The 20,565-nt window shown below is 42.8% G+C and overlaps 2 protein-coding genes across 4 annotated transcripts in view; one reads left to right on the top strand and one right to left on the bottom strand.

Annotated features, from left to right (window-relative positions):
• SSB (small RNA binding exonuclease protection factor La) overlaps positions 1-20,565 on the top strand; it is a 161,265-nt gene that overhangs the window by 44,098 nt on the left and 96,602 nt on the right. The window lies entirely within an intron of this gene.
• The window catches only part of CFAP210 (cilia and flagella associated protein 210), a 61,726-nt gene that overhangs the window by 39,046 nt on the left and 2,115 nt on the right, over positions 1-20,565 (bottom strand). For 2 of the 3 annotated variants that reach the window (XM_008258719.5, XM_089328222.1), the window contains exons 2-4: positions 12,676-12,902; positions 3,458-3,631; positions 3,143-3,336 (exon numbers count right to left, since the gene is read on the bottom strand). In XM_008258719.5, the coding sequence (XP_008256941.1) occupies positions 3,143-3,336; positions 3,458-3,631; positions 12,676-12,902 (595 nt within the window). The remainder of the gene's footprint in view (positions 1-3,142; positions 3,337-3,457; positions 3,632-12,675; positions 12,903-20,565) is intronic. The other variant, XM_089328221.1, reaches the window with a different exon arrangement.

Here is a 20,565-nt window from a genome sequence, read left to right as displayed (position 1 = left end):
TAGGGAAAAGCCGGACGAAAAAGGTGCCAGAAGAAGCTATTGAAAGCCTAGGCATAGACTCGGATACGGACTGTGGGAAAGAAGTTAGGATTTAAAGTGAAAGCAAGAAGAAACTTAGACTCAGATACGGACTGCAGGTTGAAAGTGAAAGTGAAACCTATAAGAAACTTAGACTTGGATATGGACTGTGGGGAGAAGCCAGGAGAAATGAGAGGAATATTGTTGGAAGAAAACTTAAGGAAACATACCGGGTAGAGAAAAATGTTAGGGAGGATGAAGCCGCGAGTGCAGGCCGAGGCGGAGACGTAAGCCACCTTGGAATTCTTCAAGTCACCCCGGGGAGCAAGAGGCGAAGATCTGGAACCAGAGGCAGAGACGTGGGCCGCCAGGTTGGAATTCGCCAGGTTAGTCCGGGGAACTTAGATTGAATACTAGTGGCGGAAACGTGAGCTGGGGCTGTGTGACTCGCGGAAGCCGCCGGGTGCAGAGAGAGCACGGGGCATGAATAGATAGGGAACGCGGGGCTGGCGCGAGGCCGTGGTGCGGACACGAAGGGCGTGGAGACCGCGGAGTGTGCGCGCGAAGCCGAGCCTCGCAGAGCCGGGAGCCCGCCGCAGGGTGGGCGCCGGCACGGGCTGAAGCGGCTCAGAGCCGGGAAGCTGCCGAGAAGCAGCCTCGGGGCGGGCGCCGGGAAGCCACAGGGATAAGAGAAACAGAAGTTTAGAAGTAAAATGAGAGAAATAGGAATGCTGGTAGATAGAAGTAAAATAGGAGAAATAGGAATGCCCGGAGATAGAGAAATAGAGAAAGGCCTCCCCACAACACAGCAATGAGAGAACTTGGATTCGGTCTGCCTGATTAGGACGATAAGCACCTGCTGGCGGCTAGCAGCTTATGCACCGCAGGTCACCGAAGACAGGCACGAACCAACACTAATAAGTCTCCCCACAAGACAGCAATGAGAGGGCTTGGATTCGGTTTGCCTGATTGATAGGACTTGTAAGCACCTGTGGGCAACTCTAGCAAGCAGAGCAGAGTGTGTGCCGTGGGGCACTGAAGACAGGCGCGTATCAACGCCAAAAAATAAAAAGAAAGGGGGATCTGTGGGGAGCAACTCGGACTAGACTAAGTTACTGGAATTAAGACTTATTCTATGCATCTGCTCTCCCACAATATGGCGCTGGGAGAGGAGGCAACAGCTTCTACCCAGCTGCCTCTCACCAACTTGACAAGCTGCAGGAGCTGCTCCTGATTGGAGGAGAGCAGCGTACTCGGCGTGTGGGCAGCTGAGTTAAGATTGGCGGAGGAGGACTATAAAGGAGGAGAGAGACGGCATGCACCAGGAACATCTAAGAGGAACACCTGAGGAACACCTGTGCAGCCCCCGAGAGAGCCGGCCGGTGGTGTGCCACTCCCCCGCGGAAGTGGGGAATGTGGCAGGGGGAACCGCCCTTCCACGGAGGTGGAAGGGACGGTAGCCAACCCGGGAAGAACCAGCAGCAAACCCGGGGAGGGCCGAGCAGACAGAAGAACAGCGCAGGGTCCTATGTCGTTCCTCCATGAAGAGGGGGAGCGACAGAGATCAGACTGTTATCTTTAATTCTCTTGGAGCAATAATATAAGAGAATCTTCTCAAACATGAGTGACTCACTGGTCAAATACCTTCCTCTCTCTGACAGTGGCCCTGTCTCTAACTTGTACAAGAGCTCTATGCTGAAACAAATTACAATCAAATCCAAAGGTTTTTATTTTCTTTTTATTAAGGATTGAGGTAACTGAAGAATATATCATTTGGCAATATATGTACCTGATAATTGATGTCTGTGTCACTTAGATATTTGTGATTTGGGGAAACAATTATATATACACAGGTGAGTGAGAAAATATCATTTAACAAAATGATTGTGTTGATCTAACTTCATTTAATAAAATGTCAGTATATAGGCTCAGAAAAAAAATCCATCAATAGATCAAGGGTTGCCAGAGGCTTGAAATGGGAGATAAAATTTAATGCAAAGGGACGAGGGGTGATAGAAATGTTTTATGCCTTGATTTGGATGGTGGTTACACAAATATATGCTTTTTTTTTTATTTGTTTGAAAGGCAGAAAGGGGCGGGGGGAGAGGCAGAGAGAGAATCAGGCAGACAGAGAGATCTCCATCTGCTGGCTCACTCCCTAAATGCCCATGACAGGTGGGTGGGGCCAGGCCAAAGAAAAGAGCTGGAAACTCCAATGCAGGTTTTCCACATGGGTGGCAGAAAGCCCAAGAACTTGAGCCATCACCTGGTGCCTCCCAGGGTGCACATTAGCAGGAAGCTGGAGGCAGGAGTGGAGCTGGGACTCAAATTCCAGTCTCTGATATGGAATGCAAACATTCCAAAGGCATCAACCACTAGGCCAATTGGCCATCCCATATGGTTTTTTAGTCAACTCTTAATGAATACAAATTATATCTAATGAACTTGATGTCTCCAATATAAAAAGCAAAACTGTATGGTTACACCAAATTAATAATAGTAACATCTTATGGTAGATTACTTATTGTTCAAAAAGAGATTCACAGTCTCACCCCTCCTCCCACTTCATGACAATGTACTGTTCCATTGAGACTGGGGGTTGGCCATGTGACTTGCTTTAGATTCATGGAAATCTAAGCGTACTTCTTTGTCCTTTGACTTTGGGTTTAGCCATGTTCTGAGCAAGCTTCGGCTTGTTCTCGTTTCTCTGTCAATATCATGTGAACACTTTCCCCCCAGGTGGCTGCATCATCCTGGACCTTAGAGTGTATACATACATGTGCGTATTGGAAACCTCCCCTCAGCAAAGAGCAAAGCCAGCTAGTCCATGGTTTGATGAAAAGCTGCCCCCAAGTCTAGATTAGACCAACCAACTCCTCTAACCCACAGACACATGAGAAATAAGTGTTTATGGTTGTATACCACTAGAATGATTACTTGTTATGCAGTATTGGCAATAGTAACCAATATATAATCTTTGCATAAGGGAGCAAATGATTTTTAACCTTTGTAATTTTTCCTGATAAGTATTTTAGTATGTATTACCTTTATATGTAAAAAAAAAAAACCTATATTCATTACAAGAAAAAGAGAAAGGTACAAACTGGTATCTGTGCATACATACTGTTTTAGATGATCATTAGCAAGAGCCACCCTTTTTGTCCGTTGTTTTTCTGCTTTCTCTTGCTCTTCTTTAAAAGCTTTCTCAATGTCACGCTTCATTTGTTCCTCCCATTTTTTATCTGATTTTATCTTACACTTTTGGAATTCAATCTGAGCATCACGTTCTTTCATAACTCTACTAAGAAGAAGTCCAGACTGTGAAAAAAAGATTGCAATGTTTTATGAAAATAACATTTATGCATAGATATGCTAAATATATATATATATATATATATATATATATATATATATATATATAAGAAAATTCAAGTAATACATGAAAATTTTTCACTCTTTCTGTCTGGTAAAATTGAAATTGCTTTGCATGTTCAATGGCCTTTTTTCTTTCTCCTTGTTTGTGTATTTCTTCTTCCACATCAAGAATTTGTCTTTCTGCCTCAATTTCTTCATCACGCTTTTTTTTGGCTTCAAGTTTCTGTTCTTTCATTCCCTATGAAAAACAAAATTACTATTTTTTCAAAAACTTTACCAACAATTGTACACTTAGGACTGCAACGTGACATTTCAATACATGTATAAAATGTGTCTGATCAAACAGGAAATCAGCATTTTTCCTTCCTTGATAATATGTTATAGTTGGAGGCTTGGAGCTTCTTTCTTCTCTTTGTTCATACAGTATCTACTAGTTTATGGTGAACTATGATCTCCCCACTAAAAAGCAATCTTTTGTATTCTTTTCTCAATTTATCAGTTTTGAACATTATAATGTGATAATTTGAACTTTCATTGCAAGTTTTTATTGTGTTTGCATATTTCAATAATAAAACAAGAAGTTACACTTTTGAGCTTTTTTTTTTTTACTGAATATTTTAGGTGGCACATTTACACAGTTCAAAATCCAAAAATACTACAGTGATATATGGTGAACTTTTTCTTCCAACCCTGATTCCCATCTACAATCTCAACTCACTCTCATATAACGATTATTATTAGTTTCTTGATATTTACTTCCAAAATTCCTATGAGGGCACTTCAAAAATGCATAAAAAATGGAATTCAAGATTATGTTTCAAAAAATTATCCTTTTTAAGTTTTTTTTTTTTTTTTTAATTTGAAGGGGACAGTGATGGGGGAGAGAGAGAGAGAGAGAGAGAGAGAGAATCTTCCACCTTTTAGTTCACTCCCCCAGTGGCAGCAACAGCTGGAGCCGGGCCGATCAGAAGCCAGGAGCCAGGAGCTTCTTCTGGGTCTCCCACGTGGGTACAGGGGCCCAAGGCTTGGGCCATCACCTGCTGCTTTCCCAGACACATTACCAGGCAGCTGAATTGAGAGCAGAGCAGCCAGGACTCGAACCAGTGCTGATATGGAATGTCAGTGCTGCAGGTAGTGGCTCAGTTCCACAATGCTAATCCCTTAAATATCTTTTAATTCCATTTCCAAACAGATTTTTTTTTTTGACAGGCAGAGTGGACAGTGAGAGAGAGAGACAGAGAGAACGGTCTTCCTTTGCCATTGGTTCACCCTCCAATGGCCGCCGCGGCCGGCGCGCTGCGGCCGGCGCACCGCGCTGATCCGATAGCAGGAGCCAGGTGCTTCTCCTGGTCTCCCATGGGGTGCAGGGCCCAAGCACTTGGGCCATCCTCCACTGCACTCCTGGGCCACAGCAGAGAGCTGGCCTGGAAGAGGGGCAACCGGGACAGAATCCGGCGCCCCGACTGGGACTAGAACCCGGTGTGCCGGCACCGCAAGGCGGAGGATTAGCCTAGTGAGCCACGGCAACGGCTTCCAAACAGATTTTTTTAAGTAGCCACCTAGAATTACATAATAAAAATATCAACGGTAGCGCATTTTATATGTTCTTCTACATCTCTTAGGAATCCACTCAATGTTTCATGTCATATTAAATCTTTCTTCTCCTTTACTGGTATATTTTCTATGTCTTTTTATTTATTTGAAAGTCAGAATTACAGAGAGAGAGAAGGAGAGGCAGAGAGAGAGATTGGACTTCCATCTGCTGGTTCACTCCCCAGATGGCTGCAATGGCCGGAGCTGCGCTGATCTGAAGCCAGGAGCCAGGAGCCAGGAGCTTCTTCCAGGTCTCCCACATGGGTGCAGGGACCCAAGGACTTGGGCCATCTTCCACTGCTTTCTCAAGCCTTAGCAGAGAACTGGATCAGAAGAGGAGCAGCTGGGACTAGAACTGGCACCCATATGGGATGCCGGCACTTCAGGCCATAGCTTTAACCCGCTGTGCCACAGCACCAGCCCCAAGCATTATTCTTTTTTAAAAATAGTTATTTATTTGAAAGGCAGAGTTACAAAAATACACACACACACATACACACACATAGTGAGTTCAAGAAAATGAGTGAGAGAGCAAGAGCAAGAGCGAGAGCGAGAGCTAGAGAGAGAGAGAGAGGAAGAGAGATCCTACGTCTGCTGGTTAACTCCCCAAATGGCCACAATGGCCAGGACCATGTCAAGCCGAAGTCAGGAGCACGGAACTCAATCTAGGCCTCCCACATGAGTGGCAGCAACCCAAGCACTTGGGCAATCATCTGCTGCTTTCCCAGGCACATTAGTGGGAGCTGGATCCAAAGTGGAGCCACCAAGACTCAAACTGGAGCTCATATGGGATGCTGGCATTAAAGGCGACAGTTTAACCTGCTGTGCCATAATGCCAGCCTCAGCATCATTCTTAAAGATGAAATAATGAATAATTTGTTCCTAAGATTAGGAAACAGTCAAATATATACAATTTCACGACATTTATTCAACATTATATTGGAGGTTCTGGCAAGTTGCAGTAAGTCAAGAAAAAAGAAAATACAGAGGACATCCATATTGGAAAGAAACAAGTAAAATCAGTTTCTGATGCCATGACTATCTATGTAGAAAATCTGGTAGAATTTACATTTCAGTTATTAGAACTAATAAGTGAAGTTAGCAATGTTGTAGGATGTACGATTAATACAAAAAATTGTATTCCTATAGATAACAACAGTAGCAAATTCAAAGTACCATTTTTTTTTTTTTTTTTGACAGGCAGAGTGGACAGTGAGAGAGAGAGACAGAGAGAAAGGTCTTCCTTTGCCGTTGGTTCACCCTCCAATGGCCGCCGCGGCCAGCGCGCTGCGGCCAGCGCACCGCGCTGATCCGATGGCAGGAGCCAGGAGCCAGGTGCTTTTCCTGGTCTCCCATGGGGTGCAGGGCCCAAGCACCTGGGCCATCCTCCACTGCACTCCCTGGCCACAGCAGAGGGCTGGCCTGGAAGAGGGGCAACCGGGACAGAATCCGGCGCCCCGACCGGGACTAGAACCCGGTGTGCCGGCGCCGCAAGGCGGAGGATTAGCCTAGTGAGCCACGGCGCCGGCCTCAAAGTACCATTTATTATAGTATGAGAAATGTGAAACACTTAGGGAGAAATCTGACAAAAGATATATATATGCCCTACACACAGAAATGTATAACAAAATATTACTGACAGAAATTAAGATCTGGGTCTGGCGTTGTGGCATAGTGGGCTAAGCTGCTGAGACATCAGTATCCCATATTGCAACACTTGTTCCAGTCCCACCTGCTCCACTTCTGACCCAGCTCCCTGCTAACATACCTTGGAAGGCAGTGGAAGACAGCCCACTTGGGCCCCTTGCACCGACGTGGGAGATCCAGATGGAGCTCTGGACTCCTGGCTTCTGCCTGAACTAGCCTTGGCCATTATGGCCATTTGCGGAGTGAGCCAGCACACAGAAGATTAACACCCCTGCTTCCTCCTCTCCCGCTCTCCTTCTCTCCTCCTTTCCTCTCTATTTGCCTTTCAAATAAATAAGTAAATCTTTAAAAAATTAAGATCTAAGTAAATGGAGAAAGAGAGAACATTATCAAGATGAAATTCTCTCCATATAGATCTAAAGATTCAACACATTCCGAATCAAAATCCCAGCTAACTTTTTGATTGGAACTGATAAAGTGATCTTAAAATACATAAGGAATGGAGATGTCACCTGGGACTCCTGCATTCCAGATCAGAGTGCCTGAGTTAGTTTCAGTCTTCACTCTGATTCAGATTCTAGCTTTCTGATAGATTGCAGCCTGCGAGGCAGCAAGTAATGGCTTAAGTACTTGAGTCCCTGCTATTCACTTGAGTGACAGAGATTGAGTTCTTGGAGCGTGGCTTTGGCCTGACCTGACCCTAGCTATTGCAGGCATCTGAAGAACAAATGGGAAATTTTGTACTGTCTGTCTCTGTTTCTCTCTGCTTCTACCTTTCAAATAAAAATAAGTAAAAAAATAAAATTAAAATTAATAAATGCAACAGATCTAGATAGCCAAAACAATTTTGAAAAAGAACAAATTTTAAAAATTGATACTACCTGATTGTTAAGATTTATTATTAAATTTAAAGTTATCAAGATAGTATGCTATTGAGTAAAGATAGATGAATAGATAAATGAAACAGAATAATGGTCCAGAATTTTCTTCTGCATATATATGTGTGTGTATTTTACACACACATCAGAATATTCTTCTCAATGTGATTTTACATATAGAAAAACCTGAAGACTCCAACAAAAAAACTGTTGGAACTGATTTTTTAAATTCAGGAAGTTTGTAGGATACTAAATCAACACAGAAAGACTGCAATGAGATATTATCTTACTCCAATTAAGATGGCTACTCTAAAAAAAATGCTGGCAAGGATGCAATGAAGGGGAACACTTATACTCTCCTGGTGAAATATAAACTAGTACTAAAAATATGGAAAACTAAAAAATAGAACTACCATTATGGGAAACAATATAACTAACAATGATCTAGCTATCCCACTACTGGGATATCAGTATATCAGAGATATCTGCACAACAACATTTACTGCAGCACTATTCACAATAACTAAGATATGGAATCAGCTGAGGTTTCTATTGCCAGATGAATGGGTATAGAAAATGTGGAATATTTTTCAGACACGGAAAGTATGAAATTCTGTCATTTGCAGCACCATGGATAGATCAGGAGGACATTACTGGAATATGGCAGACACAGAAAGACAAATAATGAGTGTTCTCACTCATATTGAGCTTAAAAAGTTGATTTTTGGGGGGCCGGTGCTGTGGCGCAGTGGGTTAACACCCTGGTTTGAAGTGCCGGCATCCCATATGGGTGCCAGTTCAAGACCCAGCTGCTCCACTTCCGATCCAGCTCTCTGCTACGGCCTGGGAAAGCAGTAGAAGATGGCCCAAGTCTTTGGGCCTCTGTACTTCTTAGTGGCTCCCAGCTTCATATCTGCGAAGCTCCAGCCGTTGCGGCCAATTGGGGAGTGAACCATCAGATGGAAGACTTCTCTCTCCCTCTACCTCTCCTCTCTCTGTGTAACTCTGACTTTCAAATAAATAAATAAATCTTACAAAAAAAAAAGTTGATTTTGGGGCTGACATGTGGCACAGTGGATTAAGTCCCTGCCTGTGATGCTGACATCCCATATGAGTCCTGGCTGCTCCACTTCTGATCCAGCTCCCAGCTAATACGCTGGGAAAGTAGCAAATGTTGGCCCAAGTGCTTGGGCACCTGCAGCCATGTGGGAGACTCAGATGGAATTCCAGGATTCTGGCTTCAGGCTGGCCCAGACCTGGCTGTTGTGGCCATTTGGGGAGTGAAACAGTACATGGGAAGATCTCTCCCTCTCTTTCTCTCTGTCTCATTCTCTCTATTCTCTCTCTCTCTAACTCTGCCTCTCAAAGAAATAAATCTTTTTTTAAAAAAAGTTGATTTCACAGAAGTAGAGAGTAGAATAGTGGTCACCAGAGGCTAGGAAATGTAGTGGACTGAGGAGTATGGGAGTTGGATGATGGGTACTAAAATACAATTAGGAGGAATAAGTACTAACGATCTACAGCATGATAGGGTTACTATGGTTTACAATTTATTACACACTTCATGAAGAACTAGAAGAGAGGTGTTAGTAGTTTCCTAATACAACAAAATAATAAGTGTTTAAAGAGAAGGAAATTCTAATCACCCTGATTTGATTATTATATGCTGTATAGGTATACTATATGTTGCTGTATATTATATATATATATACACATAATTATATAAGTTATATAGGTATATTATCACACTGTATGCAACAAATATGTATAATTTTTAAAATAAAATAATTTTATATTAAAAAATACTCTTTTCAACAAATTATACCAGGGCAATTATATTTTCTCATGCAAAATAAAAAATTCAATCAATACCTCATTGCATATAAAGTAATGACCTATACATGGTTGAAAAGCCTATATATTGAACCTAAAATTTTAAAACTTTTAGAAAATCTTTGTGACCCTGGATTGTGAAAAGCCTTTAAAGAATGATTCGTGCAAGAAAACTTTTTTCTAAGGCCGGTGCCGTGGCTCACTAGGCTAATCCTCCGCCTAGCGGCGCCGGCACACCGGGTTCTAGTCCCGGTCGGGGCGCCGGATTCTGTCCCAGTTACCCCTCTTCCAGGCCAGCCCTCTGCTGTGGCCAGGGAGTGCAGTGGAGGATGGCCCAGGTGCTTGGGCCCTGCACCCCATGGGAGACCAGGAAAAGCACCTGGCTCCTGGCTCCTGCCATCGGATCAGCGCGGTGCGCCGGCCGCAGCGCGCTGGCCGCGGCGGCCATTGGAGGGTGAACCAACGGCAAAGGAAGACCTTTCTCTCTGTCTCTCTCTCTCACTGTCCACTCTGCCTGTCAAAAAAAAAAAAAAAAAAAAAAAAAAGAAAACTTTTTTCTTTCTTTCTTTTTTATTTGAAAGGCAGAGTTACAGAGAGAGGAAGAGGGAGATAGCGAGAAATAGAGAGCGCTTCATCCCCTGGTTCACTTCCCAAATGTCAGCAACAGCCAGGGCCAGGCCAAAGCCACAAGCCAGGAGCTTCCTCCAGGTCTCCCACGTGGCTGCAGGACCCCAAACACTTGGGCCAATTTCTGCTGCCTTCCAAGGCACACCAACAGGAGCTGGATGCAAAGTGCAGCAGCTGGGTCTCAAACGGGTGCCCATATGAGATGCTGGCATCAAAAGTGGAGGCTTGACCAAAATGCCACAATGCCCTGAAAAAAAAAATTAAACTAAATTCAAGCTTAAAATTTGCTCTACAAAAGACAAAGTAAGGTGTTAGGGCAGGCATTTGATATAGCTCTTAAGTTGCCATCTAGGATTCCTGCATTCCTTATTAGAGTTAGCTGGGTTTGAGTCATGGCTCTGCTCTCCATCCAGCTTCCTGTTAATGCACACCCCAGAAGGCATCAGGTTATGGCTCAAATACTTGGTTTCCTAACACATATGCAGGAGACCCAAACGGAGTTCCAGGCTCCTGGGTTTGGCCTAGCCCATCCCTGACTGTTGCAGGCATTTGGGGCGTAAACCATCAAATGGAAGAGCTCAGTCTGTCTGTCTCATTGTCTGTGTGTACACATGTGTGTGTATCTTTCAAATAAAATGAAAATAAATAATTTTTTAAAAAATGAGTAAGGAAATAAAGTCTTAAGTTTAGTTTAAAAAAAACCTACACTTGAAAATTCTGCTCTTCAAAAGATAAGGTAATTAAATGAATGATAAGTCAAGACACAGGGAAAAATATTTTCAAATCAAATATCTAAAAAAGTATCTGTATTCAGAATATATTCCGAAAATTCTCTAAACTCAGTAATAATAAAACAAACCTGGGGCTGTCACTGTAGCATAATGGGTAAAGCCACCCCCTGCAGCGTCGGCATCCCATATGGGCACTGGTTTGAGTCCCACCTTCTCTACTTCCAGTCCAGTTCTCTGCTAATGCACCTGGGAAAGCAGCAGAATATGGCCCACGTGCTTGGGCCTCTGCACTCATGTGGAATACAAGGAAGAAGCTCCTGGCTCCTGGCTCCTTGCTTTGGATCGGCTCAGCTCTGGCTGTTGGGGCCATTTAGGGAGTGAACCAGAGAATGGAGGATTTCTCTCTGTATATCCCCTCCACCCCACACTCTCTATGTAACTCCAAATAAAAAAATAAATCTTTAAAAAAAACACACACACACAAACCTAATTTTAAAACAGCAAAAGATTTGGATATTTCACCAAAGAAGATATACAATATAAAATAAATTTATGAAAAGAGTTTCAACATCATTTGTCAGAGTTGACTTCAAATTAAAACTATGAGATATGTCACACCTATTAATATGTCTGTAATTTAAAGACTGACCAGAACTACTATTGGCAAGAAAGTAAACAGAATTCTCAAATACTTCTGGTGAGATGTCAAACTACAACTGCTTTGGACAACAATTTGGAAGCTTCATAGAAAGTTACATATATACCTACAATGTGATTTAGTCATTTAACACCAAGATACTTATCCAAGAGAAATGAAAGCATATGTCCACACATAAACATGAATATTCACAACTTTATTATTTTTTTTTGACAGGCAGAGTGGACAGTGAGAGAGAGAGAGAGAAAGGTCTTCCTTTTGCCATTGGTTCACCCCTCAATGGCCTCCGTGGCCCGCACGCTGTGACCGGGGCACTGCGCTGATCCGAAGCCAGGAGCCAGATGCTTCTCCTGGTCTCCCATGCGGGTGCAGGGCCCAAGCACTTGGGCCACCCTCCACTGCACTCCCTGGCCACAGCAGAGAGCTGGCCTGGAAGAGGGGCAACCGGGACAGAATCCAGCACCCCGACTGGGACTAGAACCTGGTGTGCCAGTGCCGCAAGGCAGAGGATTAGCCTATTGAGCCGCAGTGACGGCCCACAACTTTATTTGTAATAGCCAAAAAATTGAAAGAATTCTAATATTAACATTTGATGTCAAACCACTAGTAAGTGACCAGATAAATATTATATTGTAGTATATCATACAATGTAATACTATTTAGCAATGAAAATAGGTGAATAATTGATACATGTAACATGAATGAATCTCAAAGTAACTGAATTAAATCTATAAAGTTCTGAATTAAATCTATTATAATAGAAAGTAGATCAGTTGTTGCCTAGGGGTGAAGAGGAAAGGCAAGAAGGACTAAGAGGGAAAAAATGAGGCATGAGAAAACTTAGTTCTCTTGTACTGGTTCACTCCCCAAATGCCCCAATGGCAGGGGATATGCCAGACCAAAGCCAGGAGCCAAGAACTCAATCCAGGTCTCCTCCATGAGGGACAAGAATCAATTGGAATGATCATTACTATCTCCCAGGGTCTATATCAGCATGAAGCTGGTGTCAAGAGCCACGGAAGGTAATGAACTCAGGTACTCCAATGTGGGACATGGACATCTTAACTGTATCTTAACCATTAGACTAACCACCTGCCTCTGCTTATTATCTTAATTGTAATGATGTCCACACTTATCAATTATATAAATATATTCATATTATGATGTCACACCTAAATAAGCCATTGAAAATGTTGTTTTGATGTATTTTATGAAGTTTTATACACTAAAATATTTATAAAAGAAGTATAAGAGAGTAATAAGAAACAAGAATAATTAGTCCATGCAAGCATCTTCCTGGATGATTGATACTTACTGCATATGTATTAGTCCAGTGTTTCACTACTTCTTGGGATCGCAAATGCATTTCTTTCTTTGCCTTCCTTTCTGCACGAAGAGACGCTGCTTCTCTTGTCAAACTGTCAAGGCTATCTTGAATCCTTCTCCACTCATCGTGTGGAATTATGGTTACCTGTCGGAGATCTACTTTGCTAGGTAGAAGAGGTGGATAGGGAATTCGATCTTCTTCAAAGTTTCTCATTCCTAATAAATTTTAAAAAATGATCATTAAAATTTTTCAAGAAGAATTTAGGGGACTTTTTTTTCTCGGAAATGTCTATATTGGCATGACACCTGAAACTTGCATCAAGTGTTTAATGTATCTTGTTATCTTAAGAACAGTTACCATTCAGTTGCCACCTGTTGCATGGCAATTTGCTATCCCATAAAAATTGTCTTTGTTAAAAAGTCTGCTAAGCTATCTTTTAGGTCCCCAGAAAAACCAGACAGAACCAGGTGCAGCCTAAATTGTGACTAGAGTATGCACAGACTGAATCAGGCTGACCAGAGAGTTACCTGGTTACATGTTAAATGACACACCCCAGATGATGTTTCGGCAGCCATCTTTGAACTTGCAATGTGTGTAAAGCATGGTTAAAGTATATGCTGAAAAATAAAAGACCTAAATGAAAGATCTCTGTGAGTGAGATCCCAGTAGAAAGAACGGGCCATCAAAGAAGGAGGTAACTTTCTCTGAAGGGAGGAGAGAACTTCCACTTTGACTATGACCTTGTCTAAATATGATCAGAGTCAGTGAACTCAGGGGGCTTCCATAGCCTTGACAGCTCATGACAAGAGCCTAGGGTGATTACTGATGCCATAACAAGAGTGTCAATTTGTTAAGTCAACAACAGAGGTCACTGTGCACTTACGCCTCATGTAGGATCTCTGTCCTTAATGTGTTGTTCAATGTGAATTAATGCTATAACTAGTACTCAAACAGTACTTTACACTGGGCCCCTGCATCCACTTTGGAGACCCAGATGAAGCTCCTGGCTACTGGTTTCAGCCTAGCCCAGCCCTGGCCTTGGAACTGTTGGGAAAGTTCCAAGATCTCTGTTTCTAGCCTCTCTCTCTGTAACTTTCTTTCTTTCTTTCTTTTAAAATTAATCCTAGTATGGTGCTTGGAGGTGTGGCTGGAGAGGTGTTTTTTTTTTTTTTTTTTAATTTATTTGACAGATAGAGTTAGACAGTGAGAGTGAGAGAGAGAGAGAGAGAGACAGAGAGAAAGGTCTTCCTTCCACTGGTTCACCCCCCAAATTGCTGTTACGGCCAGAGCTACGCTGATCCGAAGCCAGGAGCCAGGTGCTTCTTCCTGGTCTCCCACGTGGGTGCAGGCGCCCAAGCACTTGGGCCATCCTCCACTGCTCTCCCAGGCCACAGCAGAGAGCTGGACTGGAAGAGGAACAACCGGGACTAGAATCCAGTACCCATATTGGGTGCCGGCGCCACAGGCAGAGGATTAACCAAGTGAGCCACGGTGCTGGCCCTGTAACTCTGATTTTCAAATAAATAATTTAAAAAAACAAATAAGAAGTGAGCAAAGGCCAGATGAGGATCCTTCCTCCTACTAAGGGAGAACTTTTAAGGCTTTCAAAAGTTTACTGACATTGATCTGGAGGCTGCTGAAAACTTAAAAATGGTTAACATGGCTTTTATTGATAGCAAAAGAAATTGCAGGGGCTGGTGCTGTGGCATAGCAAGTAAAGCTACCAACTGGAGTCCCAGCATCCCATATGGGTGCTGGTTCCAGACCTTGCTGCTCCACTTCTGATCCAGTTCTCTGCTAATGGCCTGGGAAAGCAGCAGAAGATGGCCCAAGTGCTTGGGCCCTTGTACCCACATGAGAGACCTGGAAGAAGCTCTTGGCTCCTGGCTTCAGATGGGCCCAGTTCCAGCTGTTTTGGCCATCTGGAGTGTGAATCAGTGGATTGAAGTTACCTCCCTGCCTGTCTGTCTCTCTCTCTCTCTCTCCCTCTGCCTCTCTGTAACTCTGCCTTTCAAACAAAATAAATAAATTTGAAAGGCAGATACAGAGATAAAGATACAGAGAGAATCTTAGAGAATCTTCCACTGCCTGGTTCACTCACAAATGACCACAGGGGCCAGGGCTGATCCAAGCCAAAGTCAGGAGCCAGGAACTCTAGACTGGTCTCCCACATGGGTGGCAGAGACACAAGTACTGGGCCAGCTTCTGATGATTTCCCAGGCACACTGACAGGTTCAGAAGTGGAGAAGCTCTTGCCAGGTGTCCTTGTGAGAGTGAACTGTCTTTAAAATCCACGTGGCAATCCCTGACACATTATCATGATGCTCACTTTCTGAAAAGCTCAAGGCCTTCCTGGCTGATCCAGCCTAGCTCCCGCTGTTGCAGCTATTTGGAGAGTGAATCAGGGAAGGAAGTCCCCTCCCTCCCACCCTCCCTCCCTCTCTCTCTCTCCCCACCTCCATCTCCACCTCCACCTCTGTCTCTGCCTCTCTGTGACTCTGCGTTTCTTTGTTTTTTAAAATTTATTTATTTATTAGAAAGGCAGAGTCACAGAAAGGCAGTCAAATCAAGAACAATGAGAGGAAAAATTACAAAACTAAAAAATATTGTTGGGGATCTACAAGATACTATCAAACGACCCAACATACAGGTTCTAGGATTTCCTAAAGGCATGGAAAGAGAGAAAGGATTAGAAGACCTTTTTAGGCCGGCGCCGCGGCTCACTAGGCTAATCCTCCGCCTTGCGGCGCCAGCACACCAGGTTCTAGTCCCGGTTGGGGCACGGTGCGCCAGCCACGGCAGCCATTGGAAGGTGAACCAACGGCAAAAGGAAGACCTTTCTCTCTGTCTCTCTCTCTCACTGTCCACTCTGCCTGTCAAAAAAAGAAAAGAAAAGAAAAGAGAAGAAAGAAGAAGAAGACGACCTTTTTAGTGAAATAATAACAGAAAACGTCCCTAATCTGGAGAAAAAAAGGACATCCAACTACAGGAAATATAGAACTTCTAACAGACATGACCAGAGAAAGTCTTCACCACAACACATTGTAATCAAACTCTCCACAGTAAAACATAAAGAAAAAATTCTAAAATGTGCATGAGAGAAACGCCAGATTATCTTTCAGAGGATCTTCAATTAGACTCATAGAGGACTTCTCATCAGAAACCCTACAGGCTACAAGAGAATGATGAGATATATTCCAAGTCTTAAGATAAAAAAACTGTCAACCCAAAGTACTGTACCCTGCAAAGCTCTCATTTATGAAAGTGAAATAAAGACCTTCCATAACAAAAAGAAATTGAAAGAATTTGATACCACCTGTCTAGCCTTGAAAAGATGCTTAAGTATCTGCTGTACACAGAAACATGGTCACCACTACGAAAGAAGGTAAAGGAAGAAAATCACCCAGTAAAAGTACAAAGGAAATGCATAATAAAAAATAGGAATATTTATGGAAAAAATGGCAGGGCAAATCATTACTTATCAATAGTCACTCTGAATGTAAATGGCCTCAATTCTCCAGTTAAAAGACAGACTGATTGAATGGATTAAAAAACAAAACCCATCTATTTGCTGCTTCCAAGAAACATATCTCACCAACAAAGATGCACACAGACTGAAAGTAAAAGGATGGAAAGATATTCCACACTAACAGAAACCAAAAAAGAGCTGGTATAGCCATCCTAATATCAGACAAAACAAACTTTAACACTAAAACTGTTAAAAGAGACAAAGAATGGCATTATGCAATGATTCAGGGATCAATTCAACAAGAAGATATAACGATTATAAATGTATATGTACCTAATTACAGGGCATCTAACAATTTAAAAGAAATGTTAAGGGATTTAATAGTAATGAGGGACTTTAATACCCCACTTTCAGCAATAGACAGATCAACCAGACAGCAAATCGGCAAGGAAACAATAAAATTGACACTATAGACCAAATGTACCTAACAGATATCTACAAAACTTTTCATAGGCCATAAAGCAAGTCTTAGCAAAATCAAAAACCTGGAAATCATACCAAGCATCTTCTCAGACCACAATGGAATGAAGCTGGAAATCAGCATCTCATAAATCTCTAGAATATGTGCAAACACATGGAGATTGAACAACATGCTCCTAAATGAACTGTGGGTCATAGAAGAAATCAAAAGAGAAATCAAAAAATTTCTGGAAACAAATGAAGATGACAACACAACATCTCAAAATCTATGGGATACAGCAACAGCAGTATTAAGAGGAAAGTTTAGGAGCTGGCATTGTGGCGTAGTGGGTAAAACCGCCTCCTGCAGTGACAGCATCCTATATGGGTGCTGGTTCGAGACCCGGCTTCTCCATTTTTCTTCCCAACTCTCTGCTATGGCCTGGGAAAGCAGTAGAAGATGGCCCAAGTGCTTGGGCTCCTGCACCTTTGTGGGAGACCCAGAGGAAGCTCCTGGCTCCTGGCTTAGCATTGGCATAGCTCCAGCTGTTGCAGCCATCTGGGGAGTGAACCAGAGGATGGACAGACTGGATAAAGAAATTATGGGACATGTACTCTATAGAATACCATACAGCAGTCAAAAACACTGAAATCCAGTCATTTGCAACAAAATAGAGGAATCTGGAAAACATTATGCTGAGTGAATTCAGCCAGTCCCAAAAGGACAAATACCATATGTTCTCCCTGACCTGTGCTAACTAGTAGAGCATCTAGAAGGCAATCTATATAAGGGAAACTGACACTTTGAGAGCAATGGCTTTGAACAGTCCTTGTCTCAACTGCTGAGGAACAATTTTTTTTTCAGACTATCTGTTGAACTCTTTTTTTTTTTTTTTTTTTTTTTTTTTAACAGGCAGAGTGGACAGTGAGAGAGAGACAGAGAGAGAAAGGTCTTCCTTTTGCCGTTGGTTCACCCTCCAATGGCCGCCGCTGCAGCCGGCGCACCGCGCTGATCCTGGCAGGAGCCAGGAGCCAGGTGCTTTTCCTGGTCTCCCATGGGGTGCAGGGCCCAAGCACCTGGGCCATCCTCCACTGCACTCCCTGGCCATAGCAGAGAGCTGGCCTGGAAGAGGGGCAACCGGGACAGAATCCGGCGCCCCAACCGGGACTAGAACCCGGTGTGCCGGCGCCGCAAGGTGGAGGATTAGCCTATTGAGCCACGGCGCCGGCTCTATCTGTTGAACTCTTAACACAGAGTTAATCATATATGTAAACCAGCGCCGCGGCTCACTAGGCTAATCCTCTGCCTTGCGGCACTGGCACACCGGGTTCTAGTCCCAGTCGGGGTGCCGGATTCTGTCCCGGTTGCCTCTCTTCCAGGCCAGCTCTCTGCTGTGGCCAGGGAGTGCAGTGGAGGATGGCCCAAGTGTATGGGCCCTGCACCCCATGGGAGACCAGGATAAGTACCTGGCTCCTGGCATCTGATCAGCGCGGTGCGCCGGCTGCAGCGCGCCGGCCGCGGCGGCCATTGGAGGGTGAACCAACAGCAAAGGAAGACCTTTCTCTCTGTCTTTCTCTCTCACTGTCCACTCCGCCTGTAAAAAAAAAATCATATATGTATAAAGTTAATTGAAAATAGATCTCAGTAAAAAATAAGAATGGGAATAGGAGAGGGAGGAGGAAGAAGAGAAGGCAGGTATGGTGGGAATAATCATCACTTTCCTAAAGTTATAGCTACGAAATGTAATAAAAAAAAAAATAAAGATGTCATTAAGCTGAAATACATTTAAAAGTTCTTCAATTTCTGATGAAAAATGCCCAAATATTTCTAAGATGAGACTTCTACTAATGCTACAACTTTATGTGCCTAATTACTTGCCTGTGCTTTCTGTCATGTTTAATGTTTATTGTTTTGAAGTTATTATCTTTCATCCTTGGTTTATATACTACAGACTGCATTAAATGATTTGCATGCATTACTTAAAAAAAAAAAAGAAATGTTGTGTTTCCAGCCTTCAGACTCAACACCAAAATACTAACCGTCACCTGAATCTCCAACCCGCTCACATGCGGGATAAATTTTGAACTTCCAATTCCCACTATCATATGAATCATTCATCTAAATAAATCTCTCCCTTTCTCTCTCCCCCTCATATACAGATGATACCTGACTTATGACGGTCCAACTCAAATTTTTCAGCGTTATGATGGTACACAAGCAATAGCAATCAGTAGAAACCATACTTGAAGTTTATCTTTTCCCAGCCTAGTGAAATGTGGTCCAATAGGAGAAGCCTCACCTCCCAGTCAGCCACAAAATCACAAAGATAAACAACCAATAATACACTGTGTACTGTATTGCTAAGCTATGATGTTTGGTATGTTAGGTGAATTAAATACACTTTCAACTTACAATATTTTCAACTTACGGTGAGTTTATAGCCCATAGATGGAATATAACTCTATTATAAGTTAAGAAGTATATATACAAGAATATATTTAACCCATAAATTGTTTTATCTCAAAGTACTTTCTAGTTTCCCTCAACACACTTTTTATGTAGAAGGATGTTGCTTTATTTCCAAATAATTGTGAATTCCCCAAATTTCTTTGTTACAAATCTCCAATTTCATTACATTGTAGTTAAAGAAAATATTCAGGGTCTTCAAAAGTTCATTGAAACTCATATTATGAAAAAAATATGCATGGGTTTCAAATTTTTTACAACCAAAGTAATTACCATTGAATTCCATTTTCCATAAACTTCTTACTTTTGTATTTTTATACTTCTATGCTTATAAATTTATAAAGGATTGATTTGTGGCCCATATGGTAGTTCTTGAAGAATGTTTCATGTACATTTGAAAGGAATATATATTCTGCTCCTGTAGTATTTTACAGACGTCTGCTAGATTTTTTTGGTTTATACTGTTTTCAAATCTTTAATTTCCTTGCTGATCTTCTGTTTCACTGTTCTATGCATTATTGAAAATGGGGTGTTGAAGTCTCCTACTATTATTATTGCACTGTCTAATTCTCCCCTCAGTGCTGTCAATTTTTGCTTCATGTATTTTGGGGTCTGTTGTCAGGTGTATTTTTTTTTTTTGGTTTTTGGAGTTTTTAATTATTAATCTTCTTCACTGAATTGATTGTTTTAGCAGCATTAAATGTTCTTCTTTTTCTCTAACAATATTTATCTTGAAGTTTATTTTGTCTGATCTTAGTATAGTCACTTCATCTCTCTTTGGTTACTGTTCACCTGTTCTATCTCATTTACTTCTTTGAAAAGCAGAGAGACAGAGACAGAAATAAACAGAGATCTTCCAGCTACTGGATCACTTGCCAAGTGCCCAGAATAGCCAGGGATGGACCAAGTCAAAGCCAAAACCTAGAACTCAGTTTGGGTCTCCCATGTGTCCCACACGACTGGCAGGGACCCATGCACTGGATCCCTTACCTGCTGCCTCCCAGGTTTGCATCAGTTGGAAGCTGGAATCAGATGCAGAACTGGGACTTGAACTCAGGCATTCCAATATAGGACATGAATATCCCAAGTGGTGTCTTTCTTTTTTCTTTCAAATATTTATTTATTTCAAAAGCAGATATACATAGAGAGACAGAGACAGAGAGAGAGAGAGTGTGTGAGCGAGATCCTCAGGGCCAGCACTGTGGTGCAGTGGGTTAATGCCCTGGCCTGAAGCGCCGGCATCCCATATGGGCGCTGGTTCTAGTCTCGCCTGCTCCACTTCGGATCTAGCTCTCTGCTGTGGCCTGGAAGAGCAGTAGAACATGGCCCAAGTGCTTGGGCCCCCGCACCCACATGGAAGACCAGGAAGAAGCTCCTGGCTCTTGGCTTCGGATCGGCACAGCTCCGGCCATTGTAGCCAACTGGGGAGTGAACCAGCGGATGGAAGACCTCTCTCTCTCTCCTCCTCTCTCTGTGTAATTCC

The sequence above is a fragment of the Oryctolagus cuniculus genome, chromosome 3, assembly GCF_051225735.1.
Source record: "Oryctolagus cuniculus isolate XC-2025 breed Fujian yellow rabbit chromosome 3, ASM5122573v1, whole genome shotgun sequence".
NCBI lineage: Eukaryota > Metazoa > Chordata > Mammalia > Lagomorpha > Leporidae > Oryctolagus > Oryctolagus cuniculus.
This window is presented reverse-complemented; position numbering and strand designations above follow the sequence as displayed.